Source organism: Ostrea edulis, chromosome 3, assembly GCF_947568905.1.
Source record: "Ostrea edulis chromosome 3, xbOstEdul1.1, whole genome shotgun sequence".
Classification (NCBI taxonomy): Eukaryota; Metazoa; Mollusca; class Bivalvia; order Ostreida; family Ostreidae; genus Ostrea; species Ostrea edulis.
This window is the reverse complement of record NC_079166.1, coordinates 81731966-81751514: the sequence shown is the minus strand read 5'-3', so window position 1 is coordinate 81751514 and position 19549 is coordinate 81731966. Positions and strand designations below refer to the sequence as shown.

The window sequence follows — 19549 nt, the reverse complement described above, 5'->3', positions numbered from 1 at the left end:
TGGTACCTTAGTACGATTCTCCAGGTTGGTCGTGAGTCGGAATTAAGACGTTTAACATAGATTGATTGTATCTTGCTTAACGTCTCACTCGAGAATTTTTCACTAATATGGATACGTCACCAAGACTGGTGAAGGGCTTCAAATTTAGGCCTATGCTCGGCGCTTACGGCCATTGGGCATTGATACTGGTCATCCGTTTGAAGGTCACCTCCGAGGACCCGTGACATTCACGCGTTTGGCGATGGAACTGTCACTACCTGTTTTAACGACTTAGGTGTGTCGCGGCCGGGATTGAAACCCCGGGCCTTCCGCATGCGGGGCAAACTCTCTAACCTCTCGGCTACCGCGGCGGTCGTTTAACATAGACAGGAAGAGTTGATTTGGCAAACATTCGGCATTAAAAATTAAGGCCATCGGTCTTGTTCGTATGCCTATAAATGGAGTGCCGGTGTCACGTTAGGCATAAGCACGATAGAAAGATCTGTCAGGACGTGGTTGTACTGCAGTTTTGCACAATGCATGATACTTATATCTATAGTTGGTTACGATTTTATAAGAGAACAGTTTTCCAATAGAACGTAAAACAACAAACATAATGGCTATATCATTTTCTATTTACAAATATTATACAAAAATGTGTATGCACTATCAACTGATTTATATAAGGAAATCCAACACGTGGCAATGAGATGCTTTGAAAGCCTGATTTAAATTTTTTACTCTATGGTAGCAATAAACGTTTAATTCCAGTTACATTTTGAATAATGTTTAACCCGGATATGCATTCGATTGTCATATCTTAAATAATTACAGGTTTATCCATCAACGACACAGACGCTACAATTTTATCTGAACGTGACTTGCTAAACTTCAACAAGGTGATTGGAAATGGCATGGAATTGATTGCAACCTGCTTGGGATTATCGCAAGTGGAGATAGATAGATTGAAGATGGATAATCCCATGTCCACGAGTACTGTGGTACACAACATCCTTGTCACATGGAAACGCAAACTTGGTGATGCAGCAACATTAGAGAACTTGGAGAAATCCTTACAGGAAGCAGAAAAACACACTGGTGCAAGTGTGGACTGGAGTGTGTTTAGTCAAGCAAAGGAGGCTCTGAAATCAAGTAAATGAACTGAAACAGTAGATACTAGCCTGTGAAGGTGAAACTACCATGTAAATATGTTGAATGTTAATCATTTCAATATCCAATCGACCGTAATGACTCTAATCTTCAATGTAGTGTATATACTTAGATATGTGTTATTCGTTTTTGTAGTAGATTACTGAGTGTCAAAATGAACAGTTGATACGTAAGGTTACGTGTGATTGACGTCAGGTTACGTAAGGTTACGTGTGATTGACGTTTTCACAGGCGAACACATCTTTCAGTTCAGTGTATAACTAAATCATTCGGATTACACTTTGCAAAACTGGCATCACATAGTGTGCTTTGGCTGACCTTCAAAACTCTTTCAAAATATTGGCGTCTTATTCAATCGTCCCTAACGTTGGCTAGTGGTTTTTTTGTTCAAACGTAACAAAGTTTATCATTGAAACAGGTGTGCGTCATCAATAATCATGTTAAATACACCCTATGCTGTATATTTTTCCTTTTTAGAGCACTTAGTGTAATGAAATAAGAGGACGTCACAAAGTTATCACCATCATCATTGTCATCATTTGAAATTTGTTTAAAAGAAAGGTGAGGATAACGAACAGTGATCAATTTCATAACTCCCACAAGCAATACAAAACAGAAAGTTGGGCAAACACGGACCGCTGGTCACCTCCGAGGTGGGACCAGGTGCCTAGGAGGAGTAAGCATCCCTTGTCGACCGATCATACTCGCCGTGAGCCCTATATCCTGATCAGGTAAACGGAGTTATCTGTAGTCAAAATCAGTGTGCCAATATTGGCCGAACAAAAGACGTGAAACACGTTCGTACAATTTTAACACTCCTATAAAAAAGCAGTGCAAAAATTGCTTTAAATCAGCATTTCGAAAATTATATGGTCGTTATAACAATCTAGTTTGCCAAATACAACCTACCATTGGGTCAATTGCTGTCTGACATGTTTCATTCGAATCATTCGACCGTTCTTGGCACACTGATTTCGACTACAGATAATCCCACTTACCTGATCAAGATGTAAGTATCACTGCGGCTGTGACCGTTCGACAGGCGATGCTTACTCCTCCTGGGCACTTGATCTCACCTCTGATGTGCCCAGCGGTCCGTATTTGCCCAACTCTCTATTTTGTATTGCTTGTGAGAGTTATCAGATTGATCACTCTTCGTTATCTTCATCTTTCAGTGAACATATATTTTGCATGCAGATATGTATTGATGAGTTACAGATCAAATTTGAGTTTTCTTCCTCTTCGTTGAGTTTTATGAAATTGGGACGTTTAACGTAAAACAATTGATGCATTGATTTTATTTCTATTAAGGTATTCAATGTATAATGACCATATCTCATATCTAATAAATGGATGGTGGAATATTTGTAATCATGGTATCATTTTGAAGGGTCCATCAAATAAAAATAATATGCCATAGGAATTTTCAAAATTTTGCTTACTCCTTGATTTATTTCACCTAGAATTTAACATTGAAGTATATGGGAAAAGCATGTTTTATTACAATATTTTAAAAAAAATAATTATATTTTCATACTAATCTCTTGGTAGAAAGTTACATAGAAAATATGAAAAAATAAAATTAATTATTGACCACACACATTTTTAGAAAATTAAATTTTTCTTATTTTTACAAAGGGCTGACAACTCTTCCAAAAAAAATTAAGTGCAAAAAGGTCAGCTTCTAATCATTTACCAGTCAATTGAATTTCATCTGCTTCACTTTCATCATTATTTAACAATAAACTTCTATGTTCATCTAAATCATTATCTTTTTATTATACATGGAATACCTTAAACATATTAAGGATTGTTGTTGAATGTGTGTAACATACAATTTGAATACCACATTCGATGCTATACTTCGATGAATTTTCTACATTTGAATTTACTGCAGGTGGGGGCATTCGTGTTGTGTCATCAAATTTAGTTCTTTTCCTTCTTCTTCTTCTATTTTTTGTTTGTTTTTCTTTTAGTTCTTCATCTCCTGTTGAAAATCTTGCAACATGTTTGCAGACAAAAACAACAATAGGCACCAACACACGTCTCAAATCTGGCTTTGCTTTTTTGTGCGTTAAAACTGTAGAAAAGCTAAATACTGTTTAATTGTTCGCATTGAACACAATACATGAAATAAAAAGTGTTGTTTTTTTCCGAACCGTCTCTGAGGATGTTATTCGATACGTATAAATATAAATGTGTAGACTCCATGCAAACTGTCTGTATTCACAAATTTTGAACTTTCCCTTGGAAATAAATGCATTTAGATAGCATTATCAAAGATATGCTAGAGGAATTCAAACATGCAGACAAGTCTATAAAACTCATAAAATGAGCTGAAATTCTTCTACAAAGTACAAAGGAAAATTCAGTAAATTTACCTTACAGTGCTTCTCCAGGGTCAGCATGATTCAGTTTCAAGATATTGCAAATCTATTCCAATGATTGATTTATTGAATATTGTTTATCGTCCCTCGCGAGAATATTTCACTCGCATGGAGATTTAGGCCTACGCTCGGCGCTTATGGCCTCTGAGCATGGAGGGATCAATACCGTGCCACACCTGCTGTGAAACGGAACCTCGGTATTAGTGGTTTCATCCGAAGGGTCAACCCATTTAGTTGCCTATTGCGACAAGCAGAGGTATTGATGACCTATTCTAATCCGCACACTATTCTAATGTGTCAATTTCATTAATCATCAGCATTCAACAGAATAAACGACAAAACATAAACATGTAGTGTAAATTCATGTTTGTGCACATAATGATCTGAATTCATTGTTTTGCATATGCATATATGAAACAAAACCTTGCAAATCATTCTTGTATAGGAAGCATAAGAGTAAAAAAATTGTTGAGAGAAGGGTTTAACGTACCTTGTAGATTTAACTACATTCCTTTAGTTTAGCGCGGGGCCACAATGTCTTTTTTTAAAAGCAAGTGAAGGAATTGTCATAATAACATTCCGCTCGCCGTATGTAGTGCCAAAAAATAAGCCCCTCCCAACCCCAAAGTCTAAAAGATTAAATAAAAGCACAACCGTGTCTACCTTTTAAAATTCTAAAATAAATGTTCTGTTTATCCATGCTATGTTTATGATAGATAATTTATGTTTTACAGGGGAAAATAAAACTTCTAATTTGAGCTCATTATTTTCTCGTGTCACATTGTATTCATATGTATCATTATTAAACATCACATTACAAGTTCTGCAGATGCTACTACTAACATTACCATTTCAACGTTCTTTTCTCCAAATAGTTTGTGAACTGTTTACATTTGTTTTCCACAATAATCGATTTCTCTGGTGTATATATGTAAAGTACAACAATGAATGTGTCTTAATTTCACTGTTTTTCTTTATATGTATATTTAGCTTATTTCCTTTTCGCCATGTCTATCAACTTCCTTTAGATTGCACATGGTTAAGTGAGTTCTACTCATGTTATAAATACAAAAGCAAGTTAAGATAGCTTCCCTTTATAAGACAGAGTAGTTGAAAAAAAGTCAAAACGGTACAAACTTGCTTTATAATCGTACTTTATGATATATCCTTTATTAAATACACTCAATTATTTCTTTTTCAAATGTTTAAAACGTAAGATTTAAAATTGATATCTTGCTCAGACTTTAACTATTCCTGACTTCCTTTACTTATATCAGTGCATTATGCTGATAGAAGCCCGAGCGTTTATCATATGTTCTAATGTTAAACCTTCATATCAACGTACGATCTTAGATATCAATGTGTGATTATATATATCAATGTCATTTTAGAAATTAGTGTATTATGTTTTCACCTTAAATGTCAATGTATGATCTTAAATATAAATGTAGCATCTTAGATGTTAGTATATTACTTTCGATATCAATGTATAATATAAGATATCAATGTATGATATTTGATAGCAGCGTATGATCTTAGACAATAGTGTGTTATCGTAGACAATAATGTGTTTAGTAAACGTATCATCTTGGATATTAGTGCGTCATCTTAGATATCAATGCATGATATTCGCTATCAATGTGCGAATTTTGATATCAATGCACGTCCTTAGAAATCAATGTTTGATCTTATATATTATTGTATGCTCTTGGATATCCATGTAAGATCTTAGATATCAATATGCAACATTAGATATCAGAGTATGGATAAGATGTTAATATACAGCCTTAGATATCAATGTATCTTGAATATCAATGTATGTTCTTAGATATTAATGTGCTACTTTAGAAAGCAATGCTTGGACAATGATATCAGCATACCACCTTCGATATCTTTTAATGTGCCTTTTATTTTTTTGTAATTTTGTATCAATATATGACAATGTATACAAATATATATATATATATATATATATATATATATATATATATATATATATATATATATAAAATTAAAAGAATACAATTTAAAATGATCACATAATATTCAACGATCAACTCTCATAGTACTTTTGTCTTACGGTTCTTCAGGCAGTTTGTATTGAATGTTTCACAGTTTCATAGTACCGTTGAAAAGTAAACGTTCATTGTGACGACATAATAGCAATAGGCACTGATCATTGATTATTATGTGAACTCTTTGGATATTATTCTTTTAAATCATCTAATAACTCTTGCCAATTTCTTCATTCATTTATGACATTATATATATATATGTATATATATGTACCGTATAAGTTTTACATATATATTCAATGGATATCATATATTTAAGCATGACCTAAATGTTTCATAGAAGAAATATTTTTATGTTTTTCAAAGTACAAGATTACTTGTAGGGTACACTGATGAAAAGTCTACCACTTTTCTTCAGTGGCCCTTGCGAATCCGGGTGTTATTTTGCCTATCACCACATAATCCCTAATGACGAATTGAGATCTAAGACTAATCAAAACTTGATTCTAGATTTCTACGGACAAGATCCGAATCAACACAAATACTGGACAAGTTGTAAGTCAGTTTCGACTGCGTCGGAGTGATTTTGACCAGAAACACATTAAATTTCGACAAAGCATTTGAAGTTCAAAGAAAGAAAAAATTCTTATAAGAAAGCCATTTTAAAACCCTGATCGGTATTCCAGCTGCTACCTGTATATTCAGAAGTTAGTTTCTTTTAATAGATATGAGATCATTAAGCCATAATGAAACAGTAGAAGTCCCAGTTAAGGGGTTTGAATTCTAAATGGACCTTGAAATTTAACTGTTGATGTCCATGGCACAAGCATATATGTAAATGTGACTATTTGATCAATTGTATGCTTGGGAAAATGGAGTATTAGTCAGAACGATATCGATAGCAGATATACAATCCCGGATTCGCAGTCTTTGTTACAATTCTTGTCATCTATGATATATATTATGATTTTGTTTTTCTAAAATGGTCGAAATAGGCCCACATTAGTTTACTTTAGCAGCATCATGTTAATTCATGTTATACAAATCTTATAAATTCATTGATTTATAAACACGTATTAGATTGTTAATTTTGGAGATATCACAAAAGTAAAAGTGTAGGAATACAGCATGTGGTCATGGTCGATCAATCAATACACAGGGCTCGAAATGATTTATTCAATGGTCACTTGAGTATTTAAGCTAAAGTTTTACTGGTTCATTGATAACTTTTAATGTCCCTTCCGACCAGTGGAAATGAAAACGATTGCCTCAATTGCATATTTCATATCAGTGAAATATTTTCTTTATAAGGCCTCTTTCTTCATCCTTCATTCAAAATACCATGGGAACCATCAAAGTTTTGTATTTCAATGAAAATGTTATTAGATTCACTATTTTCTATAAACTTCTCTAAATACCTTTGAATTAATACAATTCTAAACAATCCTGAACAATGAATATTTTAAAATATTAATTAAATTCATTCAGAATAGATGTAAATAAAGTGAGCAAACAATGCTTTTGAGAACCAACAGGATTTGAAAAATATGCTATAATTAGCTACAATTAGCGTAAGGAAAATGGAATCGGGTGCGTTTTGATTTTTGCCCATTAATAGTTTAAAAGTTCCATTCCATGTATATATATATATATATATATATATATATATATATATTTATATATATATATATGATAAAATCCTGAACGGACACATTTCAAATTCAATAGCCCAGATCCATAATCCATTGGACCTAGACCATCAGGCCATCTATTACTTCGAGCAATGAATATGATGCCGAAACAATAGGAAAAATCAAAACTTTATTACAGTATAAAATGGTTCACATACTTGATTTGATATTCATGTTTTTATTTTGTTTTATAATTCAAGGTTTTGCAAGTCACTAATAAATTTATTATCATTCATTATCTTATTTTTTCAATGGTACCTGTGGTTTGTTTGGTGAGGTCTTGAACCTGACTTTATTATAAAATCCACACGTAAAATCATTACTGCAGCCTCTGATGCACTCATTAATACTTGGCGCTTCATTTGGAAATATTCAGTGATTCCACGCTTCTCCATCTCCCATACCTCATCAACCATATCTAGACAAGGTATTTAAAGAAAGATCGCAAGAGATAATACAATTCAATAAAGATCTTCAGAGAAACAAGACATCTTTTAAAAACATGTACACCCCCATGTCGCAATACTGAAAAAAAATCAACCATAAATTGATAATGTCTTTAAATATAGAGAAAAATATGAGTTATCTACTAGTTAAGGCAACCACAATATTAAGTTTAATTTCTCTACGGCAAAGGGTTCAATATATTATCAACGGTATTTCTTTATATCAAGAGTGAGTTCATTTATTAGCTCAGATTCAAAAATTTAAAAAAAAAGAGAGTCGGGATGTCATTAGACATTTTTACCAGTGTGGACCACTAATTCTTTAGGGCATACCGATGTACTGAGTTTGATGTCTATCATGAAAAGGGTCCACAAAATATTACCTGACTTTATGATCTCAAAATCAATAGGGTCATTTACTCCTTAGGATGTATCAGTGACAAGTTTGTCAAGTTTTGTGTATGCCAAGTAAAGTGTTCTCAAGATATTGAGCAGACAATATATTCATGTGTCAGGAATAACTTGTCCTTTGATCAGAAAATATCTCACTATGTTCACTTTCACCTTGGAGTTCAATCAAAAAGGGTTATCTACACTTTAAAAGAACCAGAATAACTAGTGTTACGTCTGTCACGCAGAGGGTTTTTAAGACATTGAGCGGACTACACATGGTTGACGGACCGACATATCGACCAACAGGTGCAAACCAATGTGCACACTCTTTTATGGGGGCAAGGAAATAAATCACCACATATCTCAATACAGAAAATAAAGAATATATCATGATATAGGGAAATAAATAGCAAAACATCTACAAGGAATAAAAATACAATCTAACACAGACATTACTGACACATATAACAAAATTGAAGAGTATCTTTGAATATCCAGACTAAGGAAGTATTTCTTGGTTTTCACTTACTCAATCCCATTGTTGTTTCCTGTCGTGTAAAGTGCCCTCAGTTCACAAATCATATGGGCGCTGTCATAACCCGCATTGTCAGCTATAGTAGTAGGCAGCTAGAAAAATCAACAATACACTAGTGTATGAAATAATGTTAACCTTCTTGGAAAATTACTGCTCAGAACTTTGGACAGCATCACGAGTACTCAATCGGTGTAATAGCGATTTACACATTTTTTTTTATTTTGGAATTAAATATCTTGTGTTAGATCAAATATACATGTTTTCAACTTCTCCTTTATTATTTTTGAAATATTTAATTTCACCTTCAATTTATCAGACATAAGTACTGTTGTACTCCCCTCCTAGTGAAGCATTCCATCCAAACCACGATCTCATTTCCTACAGTGTGTTCAATAGCACAGACATTTTCAACAAATTCCAAACATGACACGTTGTCATTAGATAGCACACTCCCAATCAACTAGAAACATGACAAAGTGTGATTAGATATCATACTCCCAATACACTACAAACATGATACAGTGTAATTAGATATCATACTCTCAATAAATTACAAACATGACAGTGTAATTAGATATCATACTCCTAAGAAACTACAAACATGACACAGTGTGATTAGATATCATACTAACAATAAACTACAAACATGACACAGTGTAATTAGATATCATACTAACAATAAACTACAAACATGACACACTGTGATTAGATATCATACTAATAATAAACTACACACATGACACACTGTGATTAGATATCATACTCCTAATAAACTACAAACATGATACAGTGTGATTAGATATCATACTCCCAATAAACTACAAACATGACACAGTGTAATTAGATATCATACTCCCAATAAACTACAAACATGACACACTGTGATTAGATATCATACTAATAATAAACTACACACATGACACACTGTGATTAGATACCATACTCCTAATAAACTACAAACATGATACAGTGTGATTAGATATCATACTCCTAATACACTACAAACATGACACAGTTTAATTAGATATCATACTCCCAATAAACTACAAACATGACACAGTGTGATTAGATATCATACTCCCAATAAACTACAAACTTGATACAGTGTGATTAGATATCATACTCCCAATAAACTACAAACTTGATACAGTGTGATTAGATATCATACTCCCAATAAACTACAAACATGATACAGTGAAATTAGATATCATACTCCCAATAAACTACAAACATGACACAGTGTAATTAGATATCATACTCCCAATAAACTACAAACATGACACAGTGTAATTAGATATCATACTCCCAATAAACTACAAACATGACACAGTGTAATTAGATATCATACTACCAATAAACTACAAACATGACACAGTGTAATTAGATATCATACTCCCAATAAACTACAAACATGATACAGTGTGGTTAGATATCATACTCCCAATACACTACAAACATGACACAGTGTAATTAAATATCATACTCTCAATAAACTACAAACATGATACAGTGTGATTAGACATCATACTCCCAATAGCCTACAAACATGACACAGTGTAATTAGATATCATACTCCCAATAAACTACAAACATGACACAGTGTAATTAGATATCATACTAATAATAAACTACAAACATGACACGGTGTAATTAGATATCATACTGCTAATAAACTACAAACATGACATAGTGTGATTAGATATCATACTAATAATAAACTACAAACATGACACGGTGTAATTAGATATCATACTGCTAATAAACTAAAAACATGAGACAGTGTGATCAGATATCAAACTAATAATAAACTACAGACATGTCACACTGTGATTAGATATGATACTCCCAAAAAACTACAAACATGATACAGTGTGATTTGATATCATACTCCAAATAAACTACAAACATGACACAATGTAATAGATATCATACTAATAATAAAAACTACAGATATCAATTAACTCCCAATAAACTACAAACATGATAGTGTGATTAGATATCATACTCCCAATAAAGTGCAAACCTGATACAGTGTGATTAAATATCATACTCCCAAAAAACTACAAACATCATACAGTGTGATTAGATATCATACTCCCAATAAACTACAAACATGACACAGTGTAATTAGATATCATACTCCCAATAAACTACAAACATGACACAGTGTAATTAGATATCATACTCCCAATAAACTACAAACATGACACAGTGTAATTAAATATCATACTCTCAATAAACTACAAACATGATACAGTGTGATTAGACATCATACTCCCAATAGCCTACAAACATGACACAGTGTAATTAGATATCATACTCCCAATAAACTACAAACATGACACAGTGTAATTAGATATCATACTAATAATAAACTACAAACATGACACGGTGTAATTAGATGCCATACTCCCAATAAACTACAAACATGACACAGTGTAATTAGACATCATACTCCCAATAAACTACAAACATGACATAGTGTGATTAGATATCATACTAATAATAAACTACAAACATGACACGGTGTAATTAGATATCATACTGCTAATAAACTAAAAACATGAGACAGTGTGATCAGATATCAAACTAATAATAAACTACAGACATGTCACACTGTGATTAGATATGATACTCCCAAAAAACTACAAACATGATACAGTGTGATTTGATATCATACTCCAAATAAACTACAAACATGACACAATGTAATAGATATCATACTAATAATAAAAACTACAGATATCAATTAACTCCCAATAAACTACAAACATGATAGTGTGATTAGATATCATACTCCCAATAAAGTGCAAACCTGATACAGTGTGATTAAATATCATACTCCCAAAAAACTACAAACATCATACAGTGTGATTAGATATCATACCCTCAATAAACTACAAACATGACACAGTGTAATTAGATATCATACTCCCAATAAACTACAAACATGACACAGTGTAATTAGATACCATACTCCCAATAAACTACAAACATGACACAGTGTAATTAGATATCATACTCCCAATAAACTACAAACATGACACAGTGTAATTAGATATCATACTCCCAATACACTACAAACATGATACAGTGTGGTTAGATATCATACTCCCAATACACTACAAACATGACACAGTGTAATTAAATATCATATTCTCAATAAACTACAAACATGATACAGTGTGATTAGACATCATACTCTCAATAGCCTACAAACATGACACAGTGTAATTAGATATCATACTCCCAATAAACTACAAACATGACACAGTGTAATTAGATATCATACTAATATTAAACTACAAACATGACACGGTGTAATTAGATATCATACTGCTAATAAACTACAAACATGACATAGTGTGATTAGATATCATACTAATAATAAACTACAAACATGACACGGTGTAATTAGATATCATACTGCTAATAAACTAAAAACATGAGACAGTGTGATCAGATATCAAACTAATAATAAACTACAGACATGTCACACTGTGATTAGATATGATACTCCCAAAAAAACTACAAACATGATACAGTGTGATTTGATATCATACTCCAAATAAACTACAAACATGACACAATGTAATAGATATCATACTAATAATAAAAACTACAGATATCAATTAACTCCCAATAAACTACAAACATGATAGTGTGATTAGATATCATACTCCCAATAAAGTGCAAACCTGATACAGTGTGATTAAATATCATACTCCCAAAAAACTACAAACATCATACAATGTGATTAGATATCATACCCTCAATAAACTACAGACATGACACAGCGTGATTAGATATCATACTAACAATAAACTACAAACATGACACAATGTAATAGATATCCTACTGCTAATAAACTACAAACATGACACAATGTAATAGATATCATACTAATAATAAAAACTACAGATATCAGTTAACTCCCAATAAACTACAAACATGATACAGTGTGATTATATAGCATACTCTCAATAAACTACAAACATGACACAGTGTAATTAGATATCATACTCCTAATAATAAACTACAAACCTGACACAGTGTGATTAGATATCATACTCTCAATAAACTACAAACATGACACAGTGTAATTAGATATCATACTCCTAATAATAAACTACAAACCTGACACAGTGTGATTAGATATCATACTCTCAATAAACTACAAACATGACACAGTGTAATTAGATATCATACTCCTAATAATAAACTACAAACATGACACAGTGTAATTAGATATCATACTCTCAATAAACTACAAACATGACACAGTGTAATTAGATATCATACTGCCAATACACTACAAAGATGATACAGTGTGATTAGATATCAATTAACTCCCAATAAACTACAAACATGACACAGGGTGATTAGATGTCATACTAACAATAAAATACAAACATGACACAATATAATAGATATCATACTGCTAATAAACTACAAACATGACACAATGTAATAGATATCATACTAATAATAAAAACTACAGATATCAATTAACTCCCAATAAACTACAAACATGATACAGTGTGATTATATAGCATACTCCTAATAAACTACAAACATGATACAGTGTGATTAGATATCATACTCCCAATAAACTACAAACATGACACAGTGTAATTAGATATCATACTCCCAATACACTACAAACATGACACAGTGTAAGTAGATATCATACTCCCAATAAACTACAAACATGACACAGTGTAATTAGATATCATACTCCCAATAAACTACAAACATGACACAGTGTAATTAGATATCATACTCCCAATACACTACAAACATGACACAGTGTAATTAGATATCATACTGCCAATACACTACAAACATGACACAGTGTAATTAGATATCATACTGCCAATACACTACAAAGATGACACAGTGTAATTAGATATCATACTCCCAATACACTACAAACATGACACAGTGTAATTAGATATCATACTCCCAATAAACTACAAACATGACACAGTGTAATTAGATATCATACTCTCAATAAACTACAAACATGACACAGTGTAATTAGATATCATACTGCTAATAAACTACAAACACGATACAGTGTAATTAGATATCATACTAATAATAACCTACAAACATGACACAGTGTGATTAGATATCATACTGCTAATAAACTACAAACATGACACAATGTAATTAGATATCATACTGCTAAGAAACTACAAACATGCTAAATTGTAATATAGAGAGTAGAGGACACAGTGTTGTGCAGGCTGGCATGGGAAATGGAAAGATTAACAAGTTGCCTTGAGCTCATGGCGACTGATTTTTAGGGAATAGCTATATCATTGAAGTTGAATCCAGTAAGGAGAATTAACCATAGCTTGACAGAATTGATGTTGTTAAACGAAGGTAGTCAAAACCACATCAGTACACACACTATGATCCTATCCCCAATCCCTTTCTACACATAACCCGTTACATGTGGACACAGACGGATATTCACCTCGTGTATATACAGGGCGAGGTTTGTCTTGTCGAGAGTATAGATACATCAGTTCTGGAAGCCGGTTGTGGTAGCCGCAGTGGCAGAGTGTTTGCTACGTAATAGGGATGTCGTAAGTTTGAGTCCCACTCGTGCCATGCTATATCAAATCTTAGACGCAAAGATAAGGCATTGTAGTGATGCCTCTTTTGTCAAACCGTAAGCATTTGAAGCTCATTCCGAGAACCTTATGGCGGGGGTACCGTGACAAAGCAGGTATTGGCACGTTAAAGAACCAGTATTTTTGTAAATGTTATCATGGTTGTTATAATGATGAAAAGGTGAAGATAAAGAACTGTGATTAACTTTAATCATCTTGTTTGCAAATATAACATGTTGTTTAATGTTGTCAGACATGTTCCATATTAAATGTTAAGCTGTTCTTTAAATACTGATTTTGACTACGGATTACCCCATTTACCTGATCAAAGTATAGGACTGATAACAGTTGTGACTGCTCAACAAGGGATATGTACTCATCCTAGTCATCTGGTCCGCCTTCTGGTGTTTGTCATACTCTTAATTTTGTATTTCTTATTGAGATGTATCATTGTCCGTTATATTCACATTTCACAACATAAACATTTGAAGTAATATCTAATCAATGGACAATATAATATTTTGGATTATTATTCACCAATGACGCTACACATCTACAGGCTTATAGTTTTGAGATAATTAACCTCTAACAGAGGTCCAGTGGAATCTGTCTTACCCCATCCCTCCCTCAATGTCAAAATAAAGCTCATGTAATACACCAACACCTGCAAGTATCCTTCTATTTTATGCTGCAAAGAGTAAAAGCATGGCCAGTGTCTGTAAATCACAACATATATCACGGTTAGCTATATATCATGGACCTTACTGTACCACTAAGTCATGGAAAGATTTCGGTTCACTTATGTTGGGTATATCCAACTATTGTTTTGGGATTATTAAAAGCAAACTGTTCAGACAATCTTTCTATTTCTATGTACACCATGAACCTTCCTTGGGGCCCATTATTACTGTGGAGCCATAATTTGAACAAATTCATATCCATGTAGTATCATTTTAAACGCAGGTGTTCAGTGAAAAGTTGTTTAAAAAGACCATTACCTAATTTCACCATTTCAAGAACGCCTCCCCTTTGGGGACAGCATCAATCATATAACTTAACGATATTTAATTCCTTTAATCCTACAATGTTTTGTACAATGTTTGGCTGAAAATCACCTCCTGGTTCTGGAGAGAATAAAGTGAGGAAGAACAGACAATGAACAGTCATTTATTGCATGTAATCCAATACATTTCATGTCTACACAAGGATCATTCAATGAAACAAAAGCTGGTCAAACTGACACTAAATATATTTACATGCATAACACTTTTTTATCTTCTCTTTTTCCCTCTTGCCCGATACTCCATTACTGTCAGAGTCAGAAGTGCTTTAACAATTTCCTCTCGGTCCTCTTCTAAAAGGTAATTGTACGGTCTACTGTAGTAGAGAATGGGTCTCTCTTTCTCCTTTAATGGTAGTGATTCACGTGATGATGTCTGAATCTCTGTCATTGTATCTTCCTTCATAAATAACCTTGTAAATGTGACCTGTAATAAAATATGAAGCCTCCCGTAGAAAATATTTAAAATGTCACGAAGATAGACTTCTCAAAGCAAGATAGGATGTGAGTTGTTACAGATTCTTTTGAGACTGATTTAGAATTCCAAGCTGTTGGAAATATAATGAATTCACAGTAAAATACTAGTCATTGTGGGGATTCTGAATCATCGACTAATATTAAAGGATCAATATCAATATCTATGCAATAAGGCATGTATCATTAGCTCAAAGAAATCTTAAAAGGGAAGTAACTATGAACACGAGGCCCATGGGCCACAATGCTCACTTACATCACACAGGCTCTGCTTTTCTATGTCGGAAGATTTCTAAAAGATTTTTTATATATAAAGTAATTTGACAAATGAAATGGCTTTCTTCTTTAATTTCAATATACATTTTTAAAATCTAAAACATTTTAAAACCTTATTTCAAGGAACAGATTGTTCTATATATCCCCTAAACAAAAGGAGTTGTAATTAGGAGCAATTCATTGACACTGGCATAAAAGTTGATAAAAAAAATACTAATGAGTTCTACTTTGCATTTAAAAAGACCTCATAAGCAAAATTATAAGGTTATATTACAATATACGAGTTGAAAATATGGACTGAAATCCAGGGTTAGCGTTCATAGTTCTATCCATAGCGATGCATCTTTAAAATATTACATTACTAACATTGTTCTGTTGTGTTCTGGGAAAGATTTTTTGGCTATATTCAAATACTAGCCAAAATTTAATCTACAAGGCATACAATTATAATACATTGAAAACATTTCTTGTTGTTTTAACTATATACTCTGGGCTTAAGAGCAAAGATAGAATTGCAGATCAAATTCTTGAGAAGACAATTTTGAAAAAAAAATAGTTTCCAATATTCTCAAAAGTAAAATTATGACTCCCAGTAAATTTGTTCTGTTGTGTTTTGGGGAAGATTTTTTGGCTATATTCAAGTGCTAGCTAGGGTCCTCCTGGCTGAGTGGTCAGAGCATCACACTCAAAATCACACGGCCTCTCACCTCTGGTCGGCGCGGGTTCGAATCCCGCTCACGCCGTTAAGTGACAAAGTTTCCCAGTTTACTTTCGGAAGGTCGGTGGTCTTTTCCCAGGTATATTGTATCTGGGTTCTCTCTTCCACCAATAAAAACTGGGCGCCACCATATAACTGAAAAATTATTGAGTGTGGCAGAAAACAGCAAAACAATCAATCAATTAAGTACTAGTTAAAATTTTAATCACCAAGGCATACAATTATAATACATTTAAAACATTTCTTGTTGTTTTAACTACGAACTCTGGGCTTAAGAGTGGGGATAGAATTGGGGATCAAATTCTTAAGAAGACCATTTTGAAAAAAAATAGTTTCCAATATTAATTCTCAAGTGTAAAATTATGACTCCCAGTCGTTGCCTCATCCTATCCCCTGGAGCCAATATCTAAACAAGTTAAAATTTATAACCAACTGACACAATGTAAGGAAAGTTTCACCCCAGTTTCAATTTTCCTAGCCCAGTGGTACATTTGTTTCATGACCCAACCATATTTCTACCATTTTGTGATTATTTTTCCTTGGAGCTTCATTTGACCAATTTTAAATTTCCTTCACCCAAGAAAACTGTATAAAAAGGAATTTTAAATTTGCTAAGATTAGCTCTTGCTAAATATATATATGTATGTATATATATATATATATATATATATATATATATATATATATATACCCATTTTTATGGAAAAATCACTAAATTTGTGTCTCGCTAAAAATTCCCCTTACATGTATACGGTATCAATATGTAACAGCTAGCTGTCTAGTGATGTCAGTATGCATGAACAGCAAAAAATCTCACTAACTTTCAATGTTAGCTAATGTTAAATTTACAAAAGGTATACGACTTCCACACATGTAGTTTAATACTAAATTTGTTAAAATTATCCTCAGTATAGTAATTTAAAACTAATGTATAGACTTACACAGGTTTTGTCTACAGCCATTCCCAGCAGCGCCTCTTTACAAATTGATTTGTGCAAGTAGGTCAGTAGCTGACCAATATGTTGTGGTAGTAGCCCGTCTGGTAGACTCGTTTTCTCCTTAGAGACTGGGACTTTTTCTGGGGAGTCTTGTGTCCTTCTGAACTTTGGAGCTGTTGGTCCCTCATCCTGGTCTGCAGAACAGCATTCTCCTTTAACCTTCAAAGAAAATGTGCACATTGGATGACAAAGCAATAGGAATGTAAACAAGAGGCCAGTGAGCCACAACACTCACCCACATCAACCTGGTCCTGTTTCTCAGAAGATTATAACAAGATAGCATACACAAGATATTGACCTCATGTTGTGACCCACATAAGCCAAGTGGGGTCATAACCTAACCCAAATGGAATCTATTGCCTCTTTTCGTAATGTTTGCATGTAGGAGTTATCGTTCGTGTGGGACGGTACATACCAACTTCCAGTAAAGAGTATACAAAGCACCCAAATACAAACATTTACATTTTATGGTATGGATTCGCTTATTAATACAATACAGTCTAGCCAATATTTTCTAACGCTGCCGTTGAATACATCACAGATTTCCAAACATTGCAAATCCAAATATTTCCTCGAGTAAGTAATTTAAAAGTAGCAACAAACTCAAAAGTTACAAAACATGTGCGGGACTCGGAGGTTGGTTCCAATCTAACAGATAAACACATCAGACATTAAAGATATAAAGAATTTGTATTCAGGTTGGCCCAGGAAATCGAATGCATTTCCTGAATTAGATCCAACCCTTATGAAAACCTTCGATTTGCGGCGCAGGATTATTTTGCGTACAACTGAGGTCTTAAATTAAATATCGGAGGTCAAAATTGTACAATAATGTGTTTTATATATATATATATATATATATATATATATATATATACACACATATAGATATAGATATATATATATATTTATATAGATATATATATATATATATATATATATATATATATATATATATATATATATATATATTTATATATATAAACTGAAATAAAATAAACTGTAAAAATATAATTTTAAAAAATCATAACATATTCTCCCACTAGTAATCTTATTAAGGCATGCTTCTCCACTACCCCCCCCCCCCCCCCCCCCTCCATAACATTGTACGCGGTATGGAAAAGTAAATATAACGAATAGTCATCAATTCTATAAAGAATACAAAAGTAAGTGTTTAGCAGACATGGACCGTTCGACACACCAGAGGTGCAAACACTGAAGATCTTGTTTGTGAACACAGCAGTAATATTTAGTAGGGATGACAATGCCCTGAGGTGGAAATTTGGTAACCGATTAGCCCTATTTTAAAATTCTTTTGACCGATTATAGGTACATGTAATTATGTAATTAACCAGTTAATTGTTAAAACTTATAATTCTCAATTACTGTATTATTTTATTTCAGTTTAGCTTCAGTTTTTTTTTAAATTCACTAAATAACAGTATGACGAGTGCTTCGATCAGTAAAGACGTGAACAAAATCGGCATGAAAGCAGGAATATTTGTAGAAATTCAAAATGTTCCCTTTTTGCAAAGCCACACCAGAATGGTGCATCATATAATTATTTTTATTACAATATTTGTCTTCAAGTTTATGTTAAAGAAATAAATAATTCTATTGTCTTCGAAGTTTGTTTACAAGAATTGCTAAGGTGGCAAAAATTCATTCAGACGCCACTAAAGTTACTCAGGACTTGCGAGTCCGTTCTACACAGCTGGTATTTCCATCTCTTTCTCGTTTAAGTATTATTATGCGTGAAACACCGAGAAGTAACTCAAGAAAT

General features: G+C 32.9%; 2 protein-coding genes across 5 annotated transcripts in view; one reads left to right on the top strand and one right to left on the bottom strand.

Moving 5' to 3' along the window:
• LOC125676198 (uncharacterized) overlaps nucleotides 1-7475 on the top strand; it is a 186765-nt gene extending 179290 nt beyond the window's left edge. The window contains exon 11 of the mRNA XM_056159181.1: nucleotides 814-7475. Within this exon, the coding sequence (XP_056015156.1) occupies nucleotides 814-1139 (326 nt within the window). The 3' untranslated portion in view covers nucleotides 1140-7475. The remainder of the gene's footprint in view (nucleotides 1-813) is intronic.
• Nucleotides 7476-15396: 7921 nt separating this feature from the next.
• LOC125673662 (uncharacterized) overlaps nucleotides 15397-19549 on the bottom strand; it is a 70085-nt gene continuing 65932 nt past the window's right edge. For 2 of the 4 annotated variants that reach the window (XM_048910346.2, XM_048910347.2), the window contains 2 exons: nucleotides 17710-17925; nucleotides 15397-15727 (listed from right to left, as the gene is read on the bottom strand). In XM_048910346.2, the coding sequence (XP_048766303.2) occupies nucleotides 15512-15727; nucleotides 17710-17925 (432 nt within the window). In that variant the 3' untranslated portion in view covers nucleotides 15397-15511. The remainder of the gene's footprint in view (nucleotides 15728-17709; nucleotides 17926-19549) is intronic. The other 2 variants (XM_048910348.2, XM_056159209.1) reach the window with 2 other exon arrangements.